This window comes from Gymnoscopelus microlampas, assembly GCF_963454915.1.
Source record: "Gymnoscopelus microlampas genome assembly, chromosome: 11".
Classification (NCBI taxonomy): domain Eukaryota; kingdom Metazoa; phylum Chordata; class Actinopteri; order Myctophiformes; family Myctophidae; genus Gymnoscopelus; species Gymnoscopelus microlampas.
Window position 1 is genome coordinate 49,581,006 of NC_139948.1, and position 25,575 is coordinate 49,606,580.

The window sequence follows — 25,575 nt, forward strand, 5'->3', positions numbered from 1 at the left end:
GCATAATATACCACGTTCGTTCCACTGTAACATCTACCCTAATTATTATTGTTATTATTATTACAGGATGATCAAGAGGACATCACGTCATTTGCGCTCAGCTGTGATGATGAGGTAAGAGCAAACACTGGAGAAACAAACATTCTTTTTATTTATTTATGCTCATGTCACTCTACTTCTAAAGCCTAATCTATGATCCATAGTAAGCCACTAGCCAAAAAAGAACAGACCTACAAGCTAATGACACGTTATTAGCTTGTAGATCTGTTCTTTTAGGCGAGCGACAACCCTGGTGTGATAGATCAGTGGTTCTCAAACTTTTTCATGTCAAGGACCCCCAAATTGACACTTACTAGCCCGCGGACCCCCATTTGAAAAGACATGCCAGGGACCCCTATAAGAGAAGATTATTTTTTACGGCTCTAGCAGTGATTCTCAACCATTTTAATTTCAAGGACCCCAGTTTGACATGCATTAGGCTACGGACCCCCATTTAATGGCATTTGTATCTCTGGGACCCCAATTCATATTGTAAAATGTTACAATGTTAATTTAACTCTGAGAGTGTACAAATGGAACCAAATGGACCCTAACGGGTCCATTTGGTTCCATTTGTACACTCTCAGAGTTACAGACCCATAAGGGTCCATTTGGTTCCTAGCCATCATTTAGCTGGGGACCCCCTGGAACCCCCTCAAGTACCCCTGGGGTCCCCGGACCCCACTTTGAGAACCACTGTGATAGATCATTATGCTGTTGTCGGAACCTTGTATCAAATGTTTTCGTAAATTGATGCTTCATCACACAAGAGTGTTGCACAAAAGCAGTGAACATAGTCCATCACAAGCTTGCAGATCGGCTATTTTCACTTTTTTTTTGATATTTGGAAAATAATAATAAAAAAAGGAATGTTTTTGGACATACAAGGTTTCCACCCGACAGCAACGATAAATTAACACATCGGGTGCCAGCATTTTTTCATAACAACTTACCGTGGGTGCCAGCATTCTCCCCATTGACTGCGCTTTGCTGTTTAAACTTTCCGCGTGCGTTACAAGCAAATCCACGCAAAAAAAAAGCATCGATTCATGTTCTGCCATGAGCCTGGCTACTGCCTGGAACCATAACATTCCCCTCGCGGGTTACAACGGGGGGGGGGATCGCGCATGACCGTTTTTCCCCACAGGAAACAGATTCGGAGATATAGGCGTTTCAAAGTAGGAAATAGACAGGAAGCGGATGGGGGGGGGGGGAGTGTTTCCGACCGTGTTCGGCACCGAAGCTTCGGAACCGCCACTATGTAAACACACGGTTCAGACCGTGTTTGGCACCCGATGTGTTAAGCACGACACTTTATCGTTAAAGAGACGTCGTATTGCATCATCACGCGTGTCTCTCTCTCTCTTGTCTCCCAGATGTTGGTGACGGCCAGCAAGGCTCTGGTCCTGAAGCAGTGGGACTGGAGGCAGGCTCAGTGCACCCGCTCCTGGAAGGCCATTCACAACGTACCCATAGCCAGCATGACCTTTGACCCCACCTCCACGCTCCTGGCCACAGGTCAGTCAGCTGACCTGGGTTGCCAGGTCTGCTTAGTATAATTTCCCCGCAAGATTTTATTTGAAAATAGCTGATCTACAAGCTCACAACTAAAAGACAAGTCATTTTATGTTTGGTTGCGCTCGGGTGTTGCGCTCTGAAAATAGCAGATCTACAAGCTCAGATCTACACGCGTTGTGAGCTTGTAGATCTGCTATTTTCAGCTTGCAACCAAGTGTAAAATCAGCCATTATCAGACACGCAAAAGTGTCACTTTTCAGCTACAGTCACCTTTTTGAACCCAAATAGGGTAATTGTGTGACACCTGCCCTGAAAGAAAACAACATGTCACCTTTTTCACCTCGGGGCTGTTTGCATGCCTGCATTATGACGCCATCAAGGCACCGCCAACATGCATTTTAGTCGACTAAATCTGTAGATTTAGTCGGCTATAATCTTATGATATTTAGTCGACTAAAACTAGACAAAAAATGAAACATTTCAGATGACTAAAATATGACTAACCCTAAACAGAATTATATTCAAAAGACTATGACTAAAACTAAATCAAAATTTGCTGTCAAAACCAACACTGCTCCAAATGACACCTTTTATGACCGAGCTGCACCAAATAAGTGGTATAAAAGTCAATCAGAGATATATAGTAAAATATCGCTTTGTATCTTTGTGACAGTCCTAGACATGCTCCCCTTCCCCCCACACACACACAGGAACAGTTTTGACGTAGGTTTTGACATATAATACTTTTGGAAATATTACATTTTTCCCCTTACACACAAGATTGGTATCGTTATCGGCTGATCATGAGAGAAAAAAAACGGTGATTGGGATCGGTCCCAAAAAAACCTGATCGGAGCATCCCTATTTCCTAATACACATTCTTTGCACTGGAACAATTGACCTAATTGGGAATTCTAAATAATTATGAATAATTATAAATAAAACAAATGGAACAATTACCCCAAGCATCTTTTTTCTGCATTATATTCTGTAAACCCAAGTTTTTATATTTGGCCATTTTAAATATATAAATATTGTGTTGTGTTGCAGGTGGCTGTGACGGAACCATTAAGATGTGGGATGTAATAAAGCAGTACTGCACTCACAACCTTAAAGGCTCGTCTGGTGTTGTAAAGTAAGTCCCCCAACTCTGTGCACATGAGACCACCTGCCTCTAAACTAAGCACTTGTAGGTTGAGAGCTTGTTTCTTGGTTTAAAGCAGGGGTCTTCAAAATGGTTCAGGCCAAGGAGTTCCCCGTGGCTGAGAGAGAGTTGTATAAAATTGTGTTGCAGATTAAACCTTTTCATAGATGTCATAGATAGCTTCATAGACTTCTTTGAATGACAGCACTATCATCAGGGGTGCACCTTTTTGGTCTAGTACTCAGAAGAACACCTGGCGATGTTAATTTGCCCACCAAATAAATGGTCAATAAAAGATTCCGGTTCCGACTGACTGTGTCTGTGTGTCAGGATTCGAGGCCACACTCACACAATCACGTGCAGCATGCGTCCCCTCCCCCTCCGCCTAATGGCTGTGTATGGGGCCGACTCGTGCTTTAGCGTGATTGTGTGAGTGTGGCTTCAGGAAGTAAATTCCTGTCCCAGCGGTCCCAGCTGTTGGTACGCGAGAGCGCTTCCCTTCGTCTGATGTGCCGTGCAGCATGCATTTTGACGACGCATGCGCACCAGTTATGTGCACCCCTGACTATCATCATGTTTTTTGTTTTTTTTTGTTATCTGTTCCATTAATATGTTAGATTCATGTTTATTGTGTATTTTCAGACATTTAACCACTTATATTTAACCCATCATGTAAAGCGACTTTGAGTATCCAGAAGAGCGCTATATAAATCTGAGATATTATTAATCTCAGATTTGAGATATCACAATAAGTGTTCTTCTTTTGTGTGGTCCAGCCTGGTCCAGTTCCATCCCGACATCAGCCTGCTGCAGCTCTTCTCCTCCTCGCTGGACTGTGGCATCAGGCTGTGGGACCTGCGCTCCAGTCAGTGTGTGTGTGTCCTCCAGGTCCACTACAGCGCTGTCACCTCCCTGGCCTTCAGCCCCGACGGTGACACCATGGTCAGGTTGGTACGATAACACCCACCACAGACGCTACGGTACACTACTCTACAGGACAAAAAAAACATACTTTCTGTTCCTGCTTGGGTCGACTTGATTTTGTCGACTAAAACTATGATGAAAAATGTTCATCGACTACCTTTTTTCACTGACGAAAACTAAATAAAAACTAAATAAAAACTAAGCTATGATGACTAAAACTAAGACTAAATATATTGACAATGTCATCAACAAATAGAATCTAGACTAAAATGTTAGTGAGGGATCTAATGGAGAAGAGATCCAGTAGAACTAACAGACAAGTCATTTTATGTTTGGTTGCGCTCGGGTGTTGCGCTCTGAAAATAGCCGATCTACAAGCTCACAGCGCGTCGCTGTGAGCTTGTAGATCTGCTATTTTCAGCATGCAACCAAGTGTAAAATCAGCCATTATGACGCCATCAAGGCACCGCCAAAATACATTTTAGTCGACTAATTCAACTGTAGTTTTAGTCGACTATAATCTTATGATATTTAGTCGAGTAAAACTAGACAAAAACTAAAACATTTCAGATGACTAAAATATGACTAAAACTAAATGGAATGTTATTCAAAAGACTATGACTAAAACTAAATCAAAATCAACACTGATACATTAGCTTTAATACTTTGTGTGTTGGTGTTTACAGCTCTGGCAGGGATAACGTCTGTGTGGTGTGGGATCTACAGACGCGTGTGGCCAAAAGAACTGTACCCGTCTATGAGGTGAGACTGTTTATGTAACGGGTATAAATGTTTTTATGGTGTGACGAAAAGCCAAGCCTCCTAAAACAATGTTTTTTTTTAGTTTTTAAGATTTTTTTTTGGGGGGTGTGGGCGTTTCTGCGGGGAGTGACATGCAGAAAAGGCCGCCAGGCTCGGGAATCGAACTGTCGACTCGCTGCATTAGAGCCCATATGCAGATATATATATATCTACTGTATGTAATATGTAAACTGAACACATAGAGACGTACTGTTGACAGCTAAAGAATGGACGGGGAGGCCATGCCGTTATTAGACTGAAGTCTTGATTTCTTATCCTTTACAAAGATGTATTGATTTCAGTGTCTTGCCTGTATTACATTTTATCAAAAATTGTACTTGTTTTTAGTATGTTATTATAACAAGCAAAAAAAAAAGTGGAACGTTATCAGCTTGCCTGCCGTTGGCAGGTTTATTGTGCTGACGATAGGGCCGGGTATTGCCTGCAACCTCACGATAGATACGTATCATGATACCAAGGCCACGATACCATATGTATCGCGATAGGCATTGATTCAATCAATTTGAAAAACTTAGTTGATAAAATTTAAACAAAAAGGAAATAAATACATATAAAAATAAATGTTTTGATATTTAATCATTAATAAATGCAAATGAAATATTCTCTTCATTTATTTTTTTTACTTCAACTCATGTCTGAGTCTCAGACACACACGCACGCACGCACGCACGCACGCACACACACACACACACACACACACACACACACACACACACACACACACACACCATAGCTGATGTTTTTTTGTTTTAAAGCCGTGTCACACCGGCCGTATCGATATGGTATCCTCTATTGATACGATTATCGCCAAGCAATACAATAAGATTATAGCCGTATCTATTAATTGAACACACCCCTAGCTGACGAGGGCGTTGCTTTTGCACACGTCGAATCATTGTGTTCAGGTTTTGGTACCCAGCATTACCGGCCGGGTTATTGCGTGGGTGGAATAGGGTCTCTCTCTCTCTCTCTCTCTCTCTCTCTCTCTCTCTCTCTCTCTCTCTCTCTCTCCTGTAACAAAGCAAGCAGTAGTATTGATGTGAAGGTTTTCGGCACCGTATGCCTGTCGCTCACATTGTTGTGTTTTGCCTGCAGGCTGTGGAAGCCGTTGTGTTGCTCCCTGATGATGAGGACCTCTCGCAGATCGGACTGAAGAACAAGGACTTGCATTTCGTCACAGCGGGCAGCAAAGGTCTGTCTGCTGCACTGACCTCACAGACAAACCCACATAGTAATACTGTCTACTGCACTGACCTCACAGACAAACCCACATAGTGATACTGTCTGCCAGTGTTGATTTTTACAGCAATTTCTGATTTAGTTTTAGTCATAGTCTTTTGAATAAAATTCCATTTAGTTTTCCATTTAGTATTGTAATCATCTGAAATGTTTTAGTTTTTGTCTAGTTTTACTCCACTAAATATCATAAGATTATAGTCGACTAAATCTACAGTTGATTTAGTCGACTAAAATGTATTTTGGCGGTGCCTTGATGGCGTCGTAATGGCTGATTTTGCACTTGGTTGCATGCTGAAATCTACAAGCTCACAACGCGTCGCGCTGCGACGCGTTGTGAGCTTGTAGATCGGCTATTTTCAGAGCGCAACACCCGAGCGCAACCAAGCATTACAAAAAATGAATGAGTTCTACCCGATCTCTTCTCCACTAGTCCCTCACTAACATTTTAGTCTAGTTTTTATTTGTTGATGAAATTGTCAATATATTTAGTCTTAGTTTTAGTCATCATAGCTTAGTTTTTATTTAGTTTTGATTTAGTTTCGGCAGTGAAAAAAGGTAGTCGACAAACATTTTTCGTCATAGTTTTAGTCGATGAAATCACCACTGCCGTCTACTGCACTGACCTCACAGACAAACCCACATAGTAATACTGTCTGCTGGCGTCTGTCGTCAGTGGCTCAGGGCCAGGGGTAGAGTGGCTGGTAGAGCGGCCGGATGGGAACCGTGAGGTTCCCAGTTCGATCCCGGGCTCCCCCAGAAGAGTTAGTGTAGAAGTGTCCTTGAGCAAGACACTGAACACCTAGCTAATTGCTCCCGATGAGCAGGTTGGTGCCTTGCATGGTTTCCTCCGCCATCGGTGTATGAATGTGTGTGTGAATGGATAAAAGCGCTATATAAATGCACCATTTACCATTTAACCACTTTCAACCTGGCACCCCTGTTTTGGGCATGTCATTATAAGCGGGGAAAAAATTGGTAAAAAATTACAGATCTTCACTTTTAAGTTTTTATTCAGCGTAGAGAGTAGCGTTCTTAAGACAGGAAAATATACAGTACATATGTATATTGATTTATTTTTCCCCATACGTGCAGACGAACATAACATGTACAGGACTTCACACCCAACATAACAACAAGAATATGAGATAATTGAATGGTTTAACTAAATGAGAACATTAAAAACAAAGCCAAAGACATTCCCTTACCCTTTTCCCTCCTACTTGGAACTTTGTCTCCCTCTCACCTCACCATATAGAAGGCATACAAAAGATATCTTGAAAATAATTGACTCTACAAAAAATCTACAAATTATAACGAAAGAATATAAAGTAAAAAAAAGAAAAATAGCAGATCTACAAGCTCACATCGTATGTCATAGCGAAGCGTTGTGAGCTTGTAGGTACGATGAAGTATAAGACCTTAAGTTGGTTAAGAACTGCATGGTTAAGTGTTTGTCCCCTCCTCCTGCTTTCTCCTCCTGCTTTCTCCTCCTTTCTCCTCCAGGTGTGTTGAGGGTGTGGCAGGCCAGCACGGGGCGCTGCGTCTACACCCAGGTCATGACCTCCTCGGCCCCGGCCTCCGACAGCGAGGAGAAAGAGGAGGACGCGGGCCCCCGCAGTCTGACCCACCTGCTCCCCATGCCCTCCTCCTCCAGACTGGCCACGGTCACAGCAGAACACAACATCCAGCTCTACCAGCTGCCTGTCCTCAGCACACAGCAGCAGGTCAGTGGAAGAAAGCTCAGATATCTTACAATTTAGTCATTTAGCGGACGCTCTTTATCCAGACCGACTTAGCGGTAAGCAAGGTAAACGCATACATTAAATCCAGGGGTCTTCAGCAGGGGGTCCAGGACCCCTAGGGGGTCCTCAGAGTTACTACAGACGGACCGCCAAATTTTAGTCTGATATGATTTTTCTTTTTTGCATTAACCACTTGAACCCTAGCATCCCTATTCTGGGGAGAACTTTAGCCAAGAATAGCAGATCTACAAGCTCACAACAGCGCGAGGCGTTGTGAGCTTGTAGATCGACTATTTTTGGCACAGGGATATTAGGTGTCGAGGGGAAAATGGAGCAGACCAGGTAAAAAGGAGGAGAGTGTAACGTTAGAGTCAGCAAAATGTCATAGTCAGAATGGCATTCATTCTTTATTTGTTCATGTTTTACAAAGAGTTTAACATCTACTGTATTTGTATACTTTTTTGGATGGTACTTGGTATCGACCGATACGTTAGGTATAGGTATAGTTTGGTATTGATATTGGGGAAGGAAACAATGTAACATCTCTGCAGTGTTGATTTTGACAGCACATTTTTATGTAGTTTTAGTCATAGTCTTTTGAATAAAATTCCATTTAGTTTTAGTCATATTTTAGTCTTCTGAAATGTTTTAGTTTTTGTCTAGTTTTAGTCGACTAAATATCATAAGGTTATAGTTGACTTAATCTCTCAAGAACAGATTCCGACCTGCGGTGGAATCTGTCGGAGCGGTTCGTCCTAACCAGTGCGCATTGGATACAAGTGGGCGTGCCTTCAGATCAGGAAGTGGGCCGCGCTTTACCCAATCAAATGTAGTGGGCGGGATTCACGTGTCCATCCACCATGATCCACCCTCCCCCCCTCGAAACTAGCCGAAACTAATTTAACAATAGCGTCCTCGGAGCGGACAAAACCACGGAAAGATATTCACATTTTAAATTACTCTTTCATCATAGAAACAAGTGGGCTTATAACCAAAACCATCCATGTTCTCTGGGAGAAGTGGTGTTAGTGTTCCGTGTAGAAATATTGTTAGTGGGAATGAAAACATGGTCGCACCAACCGGAAGTGATGCGCTATAGGCAGACATGAAACCGGTGTTTCCCTGCGCTCTAGTCTAACATTATACTCCTGCCAGACTCCACAGAATATCAGAAAAGCAGAGGTCGCTGTTTTTCATTTTCTGTGGGGTCTGGCTACGCGAGACTATAGTTGACTAAATCTACAGTTGGTTTAGTCGACTAAAATGTATGTTGGCGGTGCCTTGATGGCGCCATAATGGCTGATTTTACACTTTGTTTGGTTGCATGCTGAAAATATAGCCGAGCAGCGCGATGCGTGTGAGCTTGTAGATCTGCTATTTTCAGAGCGCAACACCCGAATGCAACCAAGCATAAAATGACTTGTCTACTACTGGATCTCTTCTCCACGAGTCCCTCACTAACCTTTTTAGTCTAGTTTTTATTTGTTGACTAAATTGTCAATATATTTAGTCTTAGTTTTAGTCATCGTAGCTTAGTTTTTATTTAGTTTTCGTCAGTGAAAAAAGGTAGTCGACCAACATTTTTCGTCATAGTTTTAGTCGACGAAATCAACACTGCATCTCTGGTGGCGACGTAATTAGTGTCAGCAAGGCAGACCACATTACCTGCTTTGCTAATAGTCTTAAGTCTTAAGGTAATTCTTGTGCCGTTTTCTTGTCTTCGCCCTCTTTCCCCGTGCAGTTTGTGGGCTACAATGACGAGGTTCTGGACGTGAAGTTCCTGGGCAAAGGGGACAGTCACATCGTGGTGGCCACCAACAGCTCCCAGATCAAAGTGTTCCACCTGCTCAACAACAGCTGTCAGATTCTCTATGGACACACAGGTCAGTAAGAGGCGCCCACCAGCAGAGGGCAGTACATGACTGACGAATGAACTTGTGAGGTCTATTACTCACTCAGAAAAAGCTGGAAGCAGTTGCACATCCTCTATGTCATTGGTTCTCAAAGTGGGGTACGGGGACCCCCAGGGGTACTTGAGGCGGTTCCAGGGGGTCCCCAGCTAAATGATGGATAGGAACCAAATGGACCCTTATGGTTCTGTAACTCTGAGAGTGTACAAACGGGTCCATTTGGTTCCATTTGTACACTCTCAGACTTAAATTAACATTGATTTTATAATATAAATTCGGGTCCCAGAGGTATAAATGCCATTAAATGGGGGTCCGTAGCCTAATACATGTCAAACTGGGGGTCCTTGACATTAAAATGGTTGAGAATCACTGCTAGAAAGCCGTATAAACCTTCTCTTATTGGGGTCCCTGGCATATCTTTTCAAATGGGGGTCCGTGGGCTAAATAAGTGTCAATTTGGGGGTCCTTGACATGAAAAAGTTTGAGAACCACTGCTCTATGTGCCTTCCTTGGCCGTGGATGTTCAGCTAACAAACACATAGTTAAAAAGAATCCACAACAAAGTGTAAATAAATGGGAAAGACAGGACTGAGTTTACATGAACTATATAGATTGTTGCGCCATGATAAACACGGAAGTGCAGTGGATCAAATAGAATCACTTGTCGGTTGTTTTCAAAAACATTCTTGAGAGCAACGTTTAGTTGTAAATGGCATGGTGTGTTTGTTTACATGGCTGTCATGTTGGATAAAGCATAAAACCAAGCAGCGCAGGTTGACATGAGCAGGTGTTCTGAGTCTCTGATTAGACAGCGGTCCGTTATAGAGCTCATCGGTCATTAACAAGAAATAATGACCGATGATTGACCAATCAGAATCAAGCATTCATCCAAGCCGTGTAATAAAGAGCAATAAATACCCCTCCGCTTCGCGTTGGGGTCTAATAACCCTGTCAGGGTTTATATTTCTCAATAATGACCTGCTCCAGCGAAAGGGCCCACTCTGTGTGGAGTTTGCATGTTCTCCCCGTGTCTCTCAGGGTAGTTAATACCCTCACAAAAACATGTAGTAATTCTGGTCACTATAACGCCTCCCCCATGACAGCCGGGGCGCCTGATGGAGGGGAAAGGAACTGGTTGGAATAACGTGTTCCTTCCACGCGCTACGTCCTACCAGGGAAACTCCCCCCTGTCAGATGACAAGAAGGTCAGTTGGCTCTCATGCATTGAAGGAGGCATGAGCTCGGCCCTGGCCTCCCTAGGCTGGTGAGGGGAGTGTAGTGCCCAGGATCACTTAGAAAATTGGCACCGGGTGAAAAATAAGGGTTACAAAGTTGCGGGATAAAAAAAATGATAAAAAATAATAATAATAATGACCTGCTCCCCATTGATTATCCCTTGTTTACTGAAGCCACCAGAGGGCGATGGCGCCTTTTTAGTGACAGTATTGAACACTAGCTCACAGCAGATGCATCTCATCACCTTCAAAGTGCAAGTTCACTGAGCGAGGGGAAAACCTGTCCCCCCCCCCCCTTTATGAAGATAGAGAACCATGGGAGCCATTGTCTTCACTTTGAGCACACAAGTTAACCCAGAGAGAACGTTGGGCTCACTTTGTTTAACTTTGTTTACACGGTTAAACTCTGGGAAAACTTTGATTAATATGTTTACCCTGTTAACTCAGAGAAAACATTGGTTCACATCTCAAGAAGAAACACAGATTTGCTGCGATTGTTCGAGTTTACCACTTAACCCATGAAGGCCTGAGGTTCCGATTCCACAAAATATCTTCTAAATCCTAACAGTTTTTTGAAAAAAACGCATGTTGCTATGTCAGTGGTGCTCCAACCTTTTAATGTCAAGGACCCCCAAAATGTATATGTATTTGGCCGCGGACCCCCATCTCAAAATATTTTGTTCCAGGTACCCCCCAGAAGCAAAGATTTGAGTTACAAATGTTCGCTTTTAAAAATATATATATATTCAAAGATTTGCACACATTTTCTCGATTTTTCAAAAATAGAAGATCTACAAGCTCGTAGCGCGGCACTCGGTGCTTTGGAATGACGCTTTTATAAATAAGGTTTACTTACTTACTTGTAGATCGGGTATTTGTGAATTATTTTTTATTTTTTTAAATCACTTATGATGATGTTATAATGATGGCCAAAACGTGGACGCCAGGTTAGAAGTAGTTAAATGAGACAATGATGAAACGTGCCCTCGCTGGCACAAATCCAATCAAATCAACCTTCATTTATAAAGAACATTTAAAACAACTGAGACTGACCAAAGTGCTGTACATGGTTAAAACAAACAATCAAAGCATAGGCATATACATTTACTAAACTATTTATATGGCTATGCACAAAATAACATAATTAAGATGTGATTAAAAGTCAAAGGAAACAAAGAGGTATTAAGTAAAGATATAAAAAAAACCTCTGCTGGACTGAGTGGATCTAATGGGGAGGGGGGCAGGCTGTTCCAGAGCCTGGGGGGCTGTAGCCGCAAATGCACACGGTTTTCTAAGTCAGTGGTTCCCAGACTTTTTAGCTCGAGACCCAACGGGGAAATTTGATGTCTCTCCGCGACCCAAACTAGTGAAAATAGTCGATCTATGAGCTTACAACGTGTGGCACGTTGTAAGCTTGTAGATCTGCTATTTTTACTCTTAAAAGTAATTTATGGAATGATTGTTTTTATTTTATTTATGAAATTATTTTGAAAAATGTTTTTAATTCGTTTTTAATTCATGAAAAATTGTGAATTTCTGGGGGGATTTTTAGAAAATGTTTTGAAATAACACTCAGAAACAAAATGAAGGAAACAAAACGTAAAGGGATTTTTTTTTACCCGCGAATCCACGACCCATAAAAATCTGCGGTTTGTGTGCCTGACTCACTGTTTAGGAAACCGTTTAGGAAACATGTTCTAAGTCACGAGATGATGGCCTGATATCCATCAGCGTGAAAAAAGTGAGCAGTCACTTTCGACGTGACTCAGACTTTTCCTCTCTGTCGGCTGGGCTTTCTTTGTGTTGAGCCGAGGGGACTGGTTGTGCAGGTTTGACCGACGATCGGTGGTGGAAAAAGTTCTCATATTTTTTTACTCAAGTAAAATGATCAATACTGCAATGTGGAAATACTCTGTTACAAGTTCAAGTCTGGAATTCAAAATTGACTTGAGTAGAAGTACAAAAGTATTGGTATACAAATGTACAACTTTTTCAGAATGTCCTATTTCACAAGTTTTCAAATGTATAAAATGTATTCAAATGTTTTGAAAATAGCAGATCTACAAGCTCACAATGCGTCGCATTGTGAGCTTGTAGATCGGATATTTTCAAATGGCCGAAATGTATATAGGGCTGAAGTGGTTAATGTATGATTTGTAATAATAATCTACAAAGTAACTAGTAACTAAAGTTTTCAAATAATTGTAATGGAGTAAAAGTACAATATTTGCCTCCCAGATGTAGTGGAGTAGAAGTAGAAGTATAGGAAATTGGAAATACTCCAGTAAAGGAAAAGTATCTCAAGATTTTACTTAAGTACAGTACTTGAGTATATACTGTATACTTAGTTACTTTCCACCAACAATGAAGGCCTCTCCTCTCCTCCTCTTCCTCCACAGATACCGTCTTTGCGCTGGAGGTGTTCAAGAAGGGATCGCTCTTTGTCAGCAGTGCCAAGGTGAGCGACAATGTTGCCAGATTTCGCGAGAGAAATAAGCAACCAGGACCATGAAAACAAGTGATTAGCAACTATAGGCCACACGAGCACTTTAAACCTAGATACATCGGCTATTTGAAAATAGGCGATCTACAAGCTCACAACGCGTCGCATCGTATGCTTGTAGATCGGCTATACATTAATACACATTAATACATCGGCTATACATTAATTTGGGGGTCCTTGACATGAAAATGTTTGTTTAAACAACATAAGGAAACAAGCCCAAATAAGCAGCTACATTTTACAAGCAACTTCATTTTACAAACGAGCCCAAAAAAACTGCAAGCACTACCAATATTTACAAGCGATTTTACAGAAAAACAAGCCCAAAGTCGCTTATAATAAGCAGACACGGCAACACTGGTGAGCGGGCATGATGCAGCCATTTCCCTGTTTGAGTAGGAATGTCGAACGAACACGTGTCGGACATCCACTGGGAACTTGAGACAAAACACGACTGTTGTGGCGACTGTTTGAGGAAGTCTGAGGAATTTTGTTTGTCTCGGGTTTGCCAGCAACAGTAGATAAAAATAAAAAAAAACTGTCAAGAAGAGTAATTGACTCGACCTTTCAAATTCAAATGACACCGTACAAGCAAGAGATGCAAGCCAGGCAAGTTTATTTGTGTATATAGCACATTTCAACATTTCAACAACAAGGCAATTCAATGTGCTTTGCATAACACACTACGAATTACAACACAGAGAATTAAGACACACATTAATATTATATTACCGTATTTTCCGCACTATAAGGCGCATCTGAGTATAAGGCGCACCTTCAATAAATGTATTATTTTCATATATAGGGCGCACCGCATTATAAGGCGCATCCGCACTATAAGGCGCACTATAAGGCGCGCCTTATAGTGCGGAAACCAAGGGAACCAATATTGATACATATATAAGGCGCATTGGATTATAAGGCGCATCCGCACTATAAGGCGCACTGGCGGTGCGCCTTATAGTGCGGAAAATACGGTACTAGGCCGATGCCTATTGGGAACACACGCCCCTCTAGTTATGCAATACCCGTTATAAGTAAGCTTTATTTATAAAGCACCTTTCACAAATACGTTACAAGGTGCTGTACAATGAACCACAGTGTAAACAATCAAGTTAAAACAAGTCAACACAAGGCACATACTGTAACTAGGAGCAATAAAACATGAAAGAAATGAAAGCAAAAACATTGACCTGCACAAGTGAGTCAGGTAAAAACTTCATAAGACAAAGTGCTTAAATACGAAACAAATGTGTAAAAACAGTCAGCTCATGCATTTTTCTTTTACAACCAAAGGTAGAGCGTTCCATAGATTTGGCGCAGCCACTGCAAAGGTCCGGTCATACCATTCTATTTCAATTTAACCCATTGAGACCTGAAGCCGATTCTACATGTGTCCTAAATCTCAACAGTTTTCTGAAAAACGTATGTTTCTATATCAGTGGTGCTCAATCTTTTCCATGTCAAGGACCCCCAAAATGATATGTATTTGGCCGCGGACCCCCATCAAAATATTTAGTTCCAGGGACCCCCCAGAAGCAAAGATTTGAGTTAAAAATGTTTGCTTTGAAAATATATATATTCAAAGATTTGCACACATTTTCACGATTTTTCAAAAATAGCAGATCTACAAGCTCGTAGCGCGGCACTCGGTGCCGCGCTACGAGCTTGTAGATCTGCTATTTTTGAATAGCCAAAGTGTAAAATAATGCTTTTTAGCTCAAATCTAAAAATGACACAGTTCCAGGTCTTAATGGGTTAAGCCAGCGATATGAAGATTCAAAGCTACAAATATGCTTTGTATCTTTTGTACCTGCCAGTGTGAACGCAGCATACGATGTCAATACTATTGGGCCACATTAATGACATCATCAGAGATCTCCATACAGGTGCATAAAAGGGACTCAGAGAGACGAGACAGATAGAGACCTTTTGATTTTAGCTTCTGGACAACCGCTGCTCCGACTGACCTTCTACTCTGTACATCACACCCTGGGATCCTCAGTGATTAACACACAAAGCTAGAATTAGCTGGGAACAGACAGACTGACACACACACACACACACACACACACACACACACACACACACACACACACACACACACACACACACACACACACACACACACACACACACACACACAGTACGTGCATTTATAGATTATTATTATTAAATAAGCTGTGAGATGTAATTGAGGACAAATGATTTGTTAGTTGTCGCGTAATGGAATATTCACCTAATTTGATAAGTGTGTGTGTGTGTGTGTGTGTGTGTGTGTGTGTGTGTGTGTGTGTGTGTGTGTGTGTGTGTGTGTGTGTGTGTGTGTGTGTGTGTTCAGGACAAGTCGGTGCGTGTGTGGAGAATGGACGTGGCCAGTGGTCAGGTCTCCTGCGTGGCTCAGGGCACCGGTCATTCCACCGGCGTCGGCACTGTCACCTGCTCCAGGTAAACTATGACATCACAGTGTCACCTATGACATCACACTGTCACCTGTGACATCACACTGTCACCTGTGACATCACACACACACTGTCACCTGTGACATCACACTGTCACCTGTGCCATCCTACTGTCACCTGTGACATCCTACTGTCACCTGTGACATCCTACTGTCACCTGTGACATCACACTGTCACCTGTGACATCCTACTGTCACCTGTGACATCCTACTGTCACCTGTGACATCACACTGTCACCTGTGACATCCTACTGTCACCTGTGACATCCTACTGTCACCTGTGACATCACACTGTCACCTGTGACATCCTACTGTCACCTGTGACATCCTACTGTCACCTGTGACATCCTACTGTCACCTGTGACATCACACTGTCACCTGTGACATCCTACTGTCACCTGTGACATCCTACTGTCACCTGTGACATCACACTGTCACCTGTGACATCCTACTGTCACCTGTGACATCCTACTGTCACCTGTGACATCCTACTGTCACCTGTGACATCCTACTGTCACCTGTGACATCACACTGTCACCTGTGACATCACACACACACTGTCACCTGTGACATCACACACACACTGTCACCTGTGACATCACACTGTCACCTGTGACATCCTACTGTCACCTGTGACATCACACTGTCACCTGTCACCTGTGACATCACACTGTCACCTGTCACCTGTGACATCACACTGTCACCTGTGACATCACATGCTGCGTTCACTCTGACAGCTTCAATAAATATAAGATACAAAGCAACTCTTTTATTATCTGTCACTGAGTTGCTGTTGACGCGTTGATTGATCATCACGCTCGTTGACGTCAAGCAGGCGTCTGACAAGCGAGGAAAATGTAACGGGAAATATAAAGCCTGCAGGGTTCAAAAAGAACACGGGATTGGATGACAGAAATAATTGCTTCTCCCCTATCATTACACGTTGATGCCAGCTCAGCTTGGATTGTAGTTTCGTAGACTTTGTAGCAGCTACGCAGTGGTGTAAAGTAACTAAGTACATTTACTCCAGTGCTGCACTTACGTAAAATGTTGAGGTATTTTTTATTTACTGGCGTATTTCCAATTTTCAGTACTTTTACACTTGCAGTGTTGATACTTCTACTTAAGTGACAAATGTGAGTACTTTTTCCACCACTGCAGCTACGCACGCCAGGCGTCGCTTTGTGTCTTCATGTGGCTGGCTTCCATTGAAAATGAATGGTAGCCTAGTAGCCGCCAGTGTGAATGCAGGAACACTGCAGTGTTGATTTTGACAGCAGAATGTAGTTTTAGTCATGTTTTAGTCATCTGAAATGTTTTTGTCTTCTAGTTTTAGTCGACTAAATCTACAGTTGATTTAGTCGACTAAAATGTATGTTGCCGGTGCCTTGATGGCGTCGTAATAGCTGATCTTACACTTGGTTGCAATGCTGAAAATAGCAGATCTACAAGCTCACAACGAGCTTGTAGATCTGCTATTTTCAGAGCGCAACACCCGAGCGCAACCAAACACAAATTGACTTGTCTTTTAGTTCTACTGGATCTCTTCTCCACTAGATCCCTCACTAACATTTTAGTCTAGTTTTTATTTGTTGACGAAACTGTCAATATATTTAGTCTTAGTTTTAGTCGTCAAAATCAACACTGGAACACTGTCACCTGCTCCCGGGTCAAACAACATCACAGTCATTACAGCGTGGCATGTAGGGGGTTTCTGTTTGTTTTTATGATGGAGCCAACTCATCATTTTTAGGAGGAAGTTGCTCTGTAAACTGTAAATAGTTTTGGTTTGTTGCTGGGTTCTAAGTTCAATAAGGATATAAGAGCAGAAATTAGCATAATCCTTCTGCCTCTTTCCTCTCTGTGTGTGTGTGTGTGTGTGTGTGTGTGTGTGTGTGTGTGTGTGTGTGTGTGTGTGTGTGTGTGTGTGTGTGTGTGTGTGTGTGTGTGTGCGTGTGCGCGCGTGTGTGTGTGTGTGTGTGTGTGTGTGCAGGTTGAAGGAGTCATTCGTGGTAACTGGCAGTCAGGACTGTACTGTGAAAGTGTGGGATCTCCCCGATGACATCACCGCCTCGGGAGGGGACGTTAAACGACTGTGTGCACGTGTCACTGAGAAGGCCCACGACAAGGTGACCATAAAACATGATGTCTTTATGCTGTAGAGGTTGCAAAACACACACGCTGCTAAAGCACTCACGTATACACCTGTTAACTATGTTTAACCCCATGAACCCTGTAGCGTTCACATCGGTCTAGTTTTGGCTTTGGAGAAAAGCGCTACATAAATGCAGTCCATTTACCAGATGTTTGGTCTAGAGAGAGAACTGGACGGTACCAAGTCAATTAACCCATTCAATCCGGGAACGCATCTGTGTCATTTTAGAATTCTTTGGCTATTCAAAATAGCAGATATACAAGCTCATATTGAGTGCTACTATGAGCTTGTAGATCTGCTATTTTGGAAAAATGTTGAACATTTGTGCAAATCTTTTAATATGTATTTTTTTTAAAGCGAACATTTGTAACTCAAGTCTTTGCTTCTGGGTGGGTCCCTGGAACAAAACGATGGGGGTCCGCGGCCAAATACATAATCTAAAAATGATTTCTAAATTGCTATATCAGTGGTGCTCCAACTTTTCCATGTCAAGGACCCCCCAAAATGATATGTATTTGGCCGCGGACCCCCATCTCCAAATATGTTGTTCCAGGGACCCCCAGAGGCACAGATCGAAGTTAAAAATGTTCGCTTTAACAACCTTTCTGCAAGTGTTATCTCTGTTATCCTAGAAATACATGATGGGGTCCGTCTGAAACGAGCCCATGTTTACTCAGCCAGTCATTTTAAGATTTCTTTAAAATGGCAAAAACATAGCAGATATACAAGCTCATTGCACAGCACCGAGTGCCGCGCTATGAGCTTGTAGATCTGCTATTTTTTTTAAATATCATGGGAAAGTGTTGCAAATCTGAATGTATATATTTTTAAAGCAAACATTTTCTCAGAAGCAAAAAAAAAAAGTGCTTTGAAAAATGTATATATAAACATTTGCACATATTTTCAAAAAGAAAATCAAAAAAATGCAGATCTTTTTTATAATGTAATAAAATTCATATCTGCAAAGTAACTAGTAACTAAAGTTTTCAAATAATTGTAGTGGAGTAAAAGTACAATATTTGCCTCTGAGATGCAGTGGAGTAGAAGTAAAAGTACTGAAAATGGGAAATACTCCAGTAAAGTAAAAAAAAGACCTCAAAATTGTACTTAAGTACAGTACTTGAGTAAATGTACTTAGTTACTTTACACCACTGTTGCTTGGTGTGTATATATAGAATATAGGATTTCATCGTGACTTGTTGATTTCTTGGCACAGTGGGAGCACTAAAACGGAAACCACATTAATGGAAAGCAAGTGTTACAGTGGAAGACATGTGGTCCATGTAAAACCACAGAATATTACATGCATTACGTGTCTGGATGAATAAAACACTGTGTGTGTTGAGTCATACACAGCCTCTTCTTAGAAGGAAGTGCATTTTGCCACGGAGCATTCCGGTCATTACAATGAGACACCTGTGAAGTGGATAATAGGTCAACATCAATCACAATCATAATCCTCCTCCCACTTGTCAGTCTTGGTTATCATCTCTCTTTCAGAACATAATTAACCCATTAAGACCGGGTACGCATCTGTATCATTTTAAGATTTCTTTGGGCTATTCAAAAATAGCAGATATACAAGCTCATAGCGCGGCACCGAGTGCCGCGCTATGAGCTTGTAGATCTGCTATTTTTCTTTATTTTTATATCTTGAACATTTTTGCAAATCTTTGAATATATATATATGTTTTAAAGCAAACATTTTTAACTCCGATCTGTGGTTCTGGGGGGGTCCCTGGAACAACATATTTTGAGATGGGGGTCCGTGGCCAAATACATACATGTCAAGGGGGTCCTATTTTTGAATAGCCAAATAAATCTTAAAATGACACACAGATGCGTTCCCGGTCTAAATGGGTTAAACGAAACAGAACTGTGACAGGTGATACACGCCTGTCACAGCAGATTAAAAACATGGCAGACATGGCAGCAACACAGATCTGCACCAATGAATAATGAGCGTGTTAGATTTTCATTGGTGTATCCAGAGCCATGGGGTCTTTTTACTATTTTTGGCCCAGACATGCTATTTTCAACATCAGACAATTAATGTCAACAAGTTTGCGATGACCTCGTTGACATTTGTGAAACCCTCAGTGATTAGCCCCCATCAGGGGATCGATTATACTGGAGATACAAATTCTGTGACTACTTGAAAATCTAAGATAAATTGAAAAATCTCTGGCATAGCTGAATGAGTGCCAGAAATAATTCTGGCACTCAATGAGTTAATAAAAACGAAATAAAAACTAAGCTATGATGTCACTCACTCTCTGTGCAACAACAGCAGTATCATAAACACAAGATAGTACTAGGTTTAGAAAATAATAATAATAAAGAGCAAGAAATACAAGATGAGATGAAATAAAGAAATAAGGTTAAAAGGGAAAGGCAAAGAATCACTAAATCTTCTGTAATTAGGAACGTTCTCCTCTCTCCAATTTCCTCCTGAGTCACTTTCCTCTCTCTTGTTCTTTTAACTGCCCTGAAACCTGATCCGACCACAACATTTACCTCCTTGTCAGATTGCTCTTTTAGCGGCCCGCCAACAGAACGCCTTTGTTTTTGAGCGGAGGAGCTTTATATCATGCATTAGGCATTATATGTGCTCCTCTCCAAAAGTTTAACTATTTTAGAGCTTGACGCGCACAGACCGCTCTGCCAAAACCCCCTTAAACAGAATGCTCTGCGTAAAATTGGCAATATATCCCAAAATGTAAAGAAATTAAATATCTGGGAAAATGGTGTACTTACTGCAAGTAAAGTACACACATGATTAGAACATGCTTGAACATTCGACAATTGAGGTCTCATATTTCTACAACAAAAAAGCTGTATCCTCCTATAATTCTTGTGTCCCTCTTCACCATAGAAAAGCATGGCAATCTGTTTACTGTCATCTTTTGTATTTGATGGATTGCACTGGAGGAAGCTTTTACGTGTCTGTTCAAGTACCGATGCTGAATGCTTCTGTGGAAAATCCAATAAACAAAATAAAAAAATAAAAGCATGGCAGAAAGTCACTGGCAGCTAAAGGGAAAAAAAAGAAAACCGTTATCCGTGGACACGGTCCCCTAACACAGTGGTTCTCAAACGTTTTCATGTCAAGGACCCCCAAAATGATATGTATTTGGCCGCCGACCCCCATCTCAAATATTTTGTTCCAGGGACCCCCCAGAAGCGATGATTTACAAATGATTTTTACAAATGTTCACTTAATTTACTTATCTAGTTATTTACTTATTAGTTACTATTAGTTAGTTACTTATTAGTTCACTTATTTTACAAATGTTCACTTAAAAATATATATATATTCAAAGGTTTGCACAAAATTGTCACGATTTTTCAAAAATAGCAGATCTACAAGCTCATAGCGCGGCACTCGGTGCCGAGCTATGAGCTTGTAGATCTGCTATTTTTTGTTATAGCCAAAGTATAAAAGGTTAAGATTATTGTGATGCTATATTAACACATTTCAGCTGGGGACCCCCTGGAACTCCCCCCGCAAGGACCCCTGGGGGTCCCCGGACTCCACTTTGAGAACCAATGCCCCCCTAACCTGATGTGTTTTCTCATTGGCTCTCTCTCTCTCTCCACGTCGCCCCCTTCAGGACGTGAACAGCGTGGCGGTGTCGCCCAACGACAAGCTGCTGGCGTCGGGCTCCCAGGACCGCACGGCCAAGCTGTGGTCCCTGGCGGGGGGCCAGGGCGAACCTTTACCCTTGCTGGGGGTCCTCCGGGGCCACAGCCGCGGGGTCTGGGCCGTCTGCTTCTCGCCCGTGGACCAGGTGCTGGCCACCTCCTCCGCCGACGGCACCGCCAAGCTCTGGGGGCTGCAGGACTGCAGCTGCCTCAAGGTGGGTGGGGGGGGCGCGCGCACACACACACACACACACACACACACACACACACACACACACACACACACACACACACACACACACACACACACACTCACACACACACACACACTAGGGCTGTCAACTTTCCTCACAAATTATATTTGAATATTGGTCTTAAAAATGTGCAGATATTCGAATATTATTATTATTATTATTATAAAAATCACACCCAGTGTGAAGAGAGTGGTGCCTTTGAAAGTGTAACTGGTTGCATCCGCAACAATCAGCAACAATATGTTGTCACGTGACACGTGACAACATATTGTCACGACATGTCACGTGAAGCTTGACCAATCAACCGTGCTCAAACATACGGACGGACGGACGGACATACGGACACACGGACAAAGACAAATGTAGGAGTGGTTGGCACCACTCAAAAAAAAAATATATATATATATTTTTTTAAATATATATTTAAAAAAAAAATGTTGACAGAAACAGTACAAAAAACAATGTATCGAGTGCTCGGATCCATACATATCTTTTGTTTGTTTTTATAACTTCATACATTGTTTTTTTGTATTGTCCCTGTCAAATAAACATAAAAAAAAATATATATATATGAATATATATATTTTTTTTAAATTTGAATATACATTTTCATATTCGAACATACATATGTTCCCAATATTCGAATGATATTCGAATATTCGTTTGACAGCCGTAGCCCACACACACACACACACACACACACACATACACACACACACACACACACACACACACACACACACACACACACACACACACACACATGCTGTGGGGGGTGGGGGGGGGCGCTAGATGCAACATTCTAAAGTTCACACTGTTGTTATGGCATCAGGAATCAAGAAAGGGGCATGAAAGCTCACTGAGCTTGTAGATCTGCTATTTTCAGCATGCAACCAAGTGTAAAATCAGCCATTACAACGCCATCAAGGCACCGCCAACGTACATTTTAGTCGACTAAATCAACTGTAGATTTAGTCGACTAAAATCTAATGATATTTAGTCGACTAAAACTAGACAAAAACTAGAACATTTCAGATGACTAAAATATGACTAAAACTGAATGGAATTTTATTCAACAGACTATGACTAAAACTAAATCAAACATTTGCTGTTAAAATCAACCCTGACACCAAACAAATTAATTAATGAGTTTGTTAGATTTTCATTGGGCTGTCCAGAGCCAGGGGCGTGGCCAATGTGCAAGCATGAATAGACAGTATTGACACACCTAAAAATATTATTATTACTACTTACCATTTAAACACATTAAGACCTGGAAGTGTGTCATTTTTAGATTTTAGCTAAAAAGCATTATTTTACACTTTGGGCTATTCAAAAATAGCAGATATACAAGCTCATAGCGCGGCACCGAGTGCCGCGCTACGAGCTTGTAGATCTGCTATTTTTGAAAAATCGTGAAAATGTGTGCAAATCTTTGAAATATATATATTTTTTAAAGCGATCATTTTTAACTAAAATCTTTGCTTCTGGGGGTCCCTGGAACAACATATTTTGATGGGGGTCCGCGGCCAAATACATATAATTTTGGGGGTCCTTGACATGAAAAAGTTTGAGAACCACTGATATAGAAACATACGTTTTTCAGAATACTGAGATTTAGGAGACATGTAGAATCGGCTTCAGGTCTCAATGGGTTAAACACATTAGAACTTATCCTCATATTGTCTCACACATCAATAATGTCTAGCCTCTGTTTGTCTTATTAGTCATGAACCAGTTTTTGACTGGAAGTTCAGGGTAAATAAATGTCAATATTGTTTTTGGCCGTGTGTGTGATTTATTATAATGTTTTTAATACATTCTCACTGTGAATTTGTCCAGACATTTGAGGGACACGATGCGTCTGTGCTGAAGCTCGTCTTTGTAAGCAGAGGGACACAACTGCTCACCAGGTATGACCCCCCCCCCCCCCCCTGACCTCTCACATGACCTCCACACATGACCTCCACATAACACACCAAGAGCATATTTACAATGGTGCACTTAACCCATTAACACCTGAGGCGATTCTTAAAAATGTTTTCTAAAACGAAAAAAAAAACCTTTAAAAAAAAATCACGATTTTTCAAAAATAGCAGATATACAAGCTCATAGCGCGGCAATAGCCAAATAAATCTTAAAGTGACACAGATGCGTTACAGGTCTTAAAATGTTAAACCCTATGTACACAGTTGACAATGCAAACATGACCCGCTTTAATTATTTCAGTCTATATTAGTAGCTTAATGACTAGCATTACAATTCTGTATTTTTTTCATTTGTATTTAAGTTCATAAAGTTAACATAAGTATAACTAAATGCATTTGAAATTAAAAATTAAACTTTTCAGGATTCCAATTCAAAAATAGCAAAAAAAACTATCAGGATTCCAATTCAAAAATAGCAAAAATAGCAGATCTACAATCTCAAAACATGTTGCACTGCGATGCGTTTTGAGCTGGTAGATCGGCTACTTTCGTGTGAAGTTGCATCACTCCTGGTTTAAGTGGTTAAAATATTTCTATTTTTTACATTCCGATGTTGAGACTCGTTGTCTCAACATCTACAGTAAAATGTGCTGTAGTTGCACACTGTACGAGTTTGGCTGTCTTATACAATCAATCGATGTCACGCTGTGCCACATGGAAAAGGTCAAATCGCAATGTTCCGTCTTGTGTGAGATGAATTGGAGATGAATCTATTACAAAACTGCAACCTACTGTAAATCAGCCAAGGACGTGGCAGGGTTCTTCCTTGAGAGAAAAGGAGGAAGGATTTGGTCCCTAACTCGACTTCACAGAGGAGGATAACAAAAGATGGCACTTCTCCAAAGGGAAGCTGAAAATATCTCCTGCTGTTATCAACTAAACTGTCAAGCACACAGTTGATTGATTTCCCAGGCTTTTATAAATAGACATGAAACCGGTCAAATTGACAGTCTTCCGGTAAAGATAGCCGTTTCTGTAAACCCAACAGTGAACAGGGAAGTTGATCAGAAACTGCTACCTTTTTTAATGGATGTGTTAATGATGTTGGCAGCGCCAGCCTCACCACGTCAACATGCCCTGACATTTCTGACACTGCCAGAACTAAGGCCAATATACACTGGATGCATTACGATGCGGAGCCGCTCTGCAATAGAAATAGAACAGATGCGTATTCTTGCTGCCATTTGGTTGCAACTCTTCCCTGTTCTTTGAATGTAAACAAACTTTGTAAAAAAAATAAAACATTTTTTTTATTTGTAACACATTTTACATTCTTACAAATCTCAAAGTGCCAGGAGGCAGACGGCAGCCGTCAAAGTGCTCTCAGTTTTTGCCAAGAATGCACAAAGATCCAATCGCACAGACAGTTGTAGTCAGTGGCCTCCGCTGTGCATGAAATATAACTTGCTAGAGACCAGTGTTGATTTTGACAGCAAATTTTGATTTAGTTTTAGTCATAGTCTTTTGAATACAATTCCATTTAGTTTTAGTCATGTTTTAGTCATCTGAAATGTTTTAGTTTTAGTCTAGTTTTAGTCGACTAAATATCATCAGATTATAGTCGACTAAATCTACAGTTGATTTGGTCGACTAAAATGTGTGTTGGCGGTGCCTTGATGGCGTCATAATGGCTGATTTTACACTTGGTTGCATGCTGAAAATAGCAGATCTACAAGCTCACACCGCAACGCGTTGTGAGCTTGTAGATCGGCTATTTTCAGAGCGCAACACCCGAGTGCAACCAAACAAAAAATGTCTTTTAGATCTACTTAGTCCCTCTCTAACATTTTAGTCTAGTTTTTATTTGTTAATTAAATTGTCAATATATTTAGTTTTTATTTATTTTTCGTCAGTGAAAAAAGGTAGTCGACCAACATTTAAAGTCATAGTTTTAGGCGACGAAATCAACACTGTTGCTAGCGACAAAATAAGCTAAAATATCACAATGAAATAAGCAGAATATCGCAAAAAGATTTGGTGGTGGAGAAGCGGCGAA

At 41.3% G+C, this 25,575-nt stretch overlaps 1 protein-coding gene and 1 long non-coding RNA gene across 2 annotated transcripts in view; both read left to right on the forward strand.

Annotated features, from left to right (window-relative positions):
• LOC311055164 overlaps positions 1-25,575 on the forward strand; it is a 105,116-nt gene that overhangs the window by 64,284 nt on the left and 15,257 nt on the right. The window lies entirely within an intron of this gene.
• tbl3 (transducin beta like 3) overlaps positions 1-25,575 on the forward strand; it is a 44,031-nt gene that overhangs the window by 3,199 nt on the left and 15,257 nt on the right. Inside the window, exons 4-16 of the mRNA XM_084071152.1 lie at positions 67-114; positions 1,416-1,557; positions 2,608-2,692; positions 3,478-3,648; positions 4,312-4,387; positions 5,543-5,639; positions 7,190-7,410; positions 9,170-9,311; positions 12,973-13,031; positions 15,418-15,524; positions 17,531-17,666; positions 21,307-21,552; positions 23,434-23,504. Of these exons, the coding sequence (XP_083927278.1) occupies positions 67-114; positions 1,416-1,557; positions 2,608-2,692; positions 3,478-3,648; positions 4,312-4,387; positions 5,543-5,639; positions 7,190-7,410; positions 9,170-9,311; positions 12,973-13,031; positions 15,418-15,524; positions 17,531-17,666; positions 21,307-21,552; positions 23,434-23,504 (1,601 nt within the window). The remainder of the gene's footprint in view (positions 1-66; positions 115-1,415; positions 1,558-2,607; positions 2,693-3,477; positions 3,649-4,311; positions 4,388-5,542; positions 5,640-7,189; positions 7,411-9,169; positions 9,312-12,972; positions 13,032-15,417; positions 15,525-17,530; positions 17,667-21,306; positions 21,553-23,433; positions 23,505-25,575) is intronic.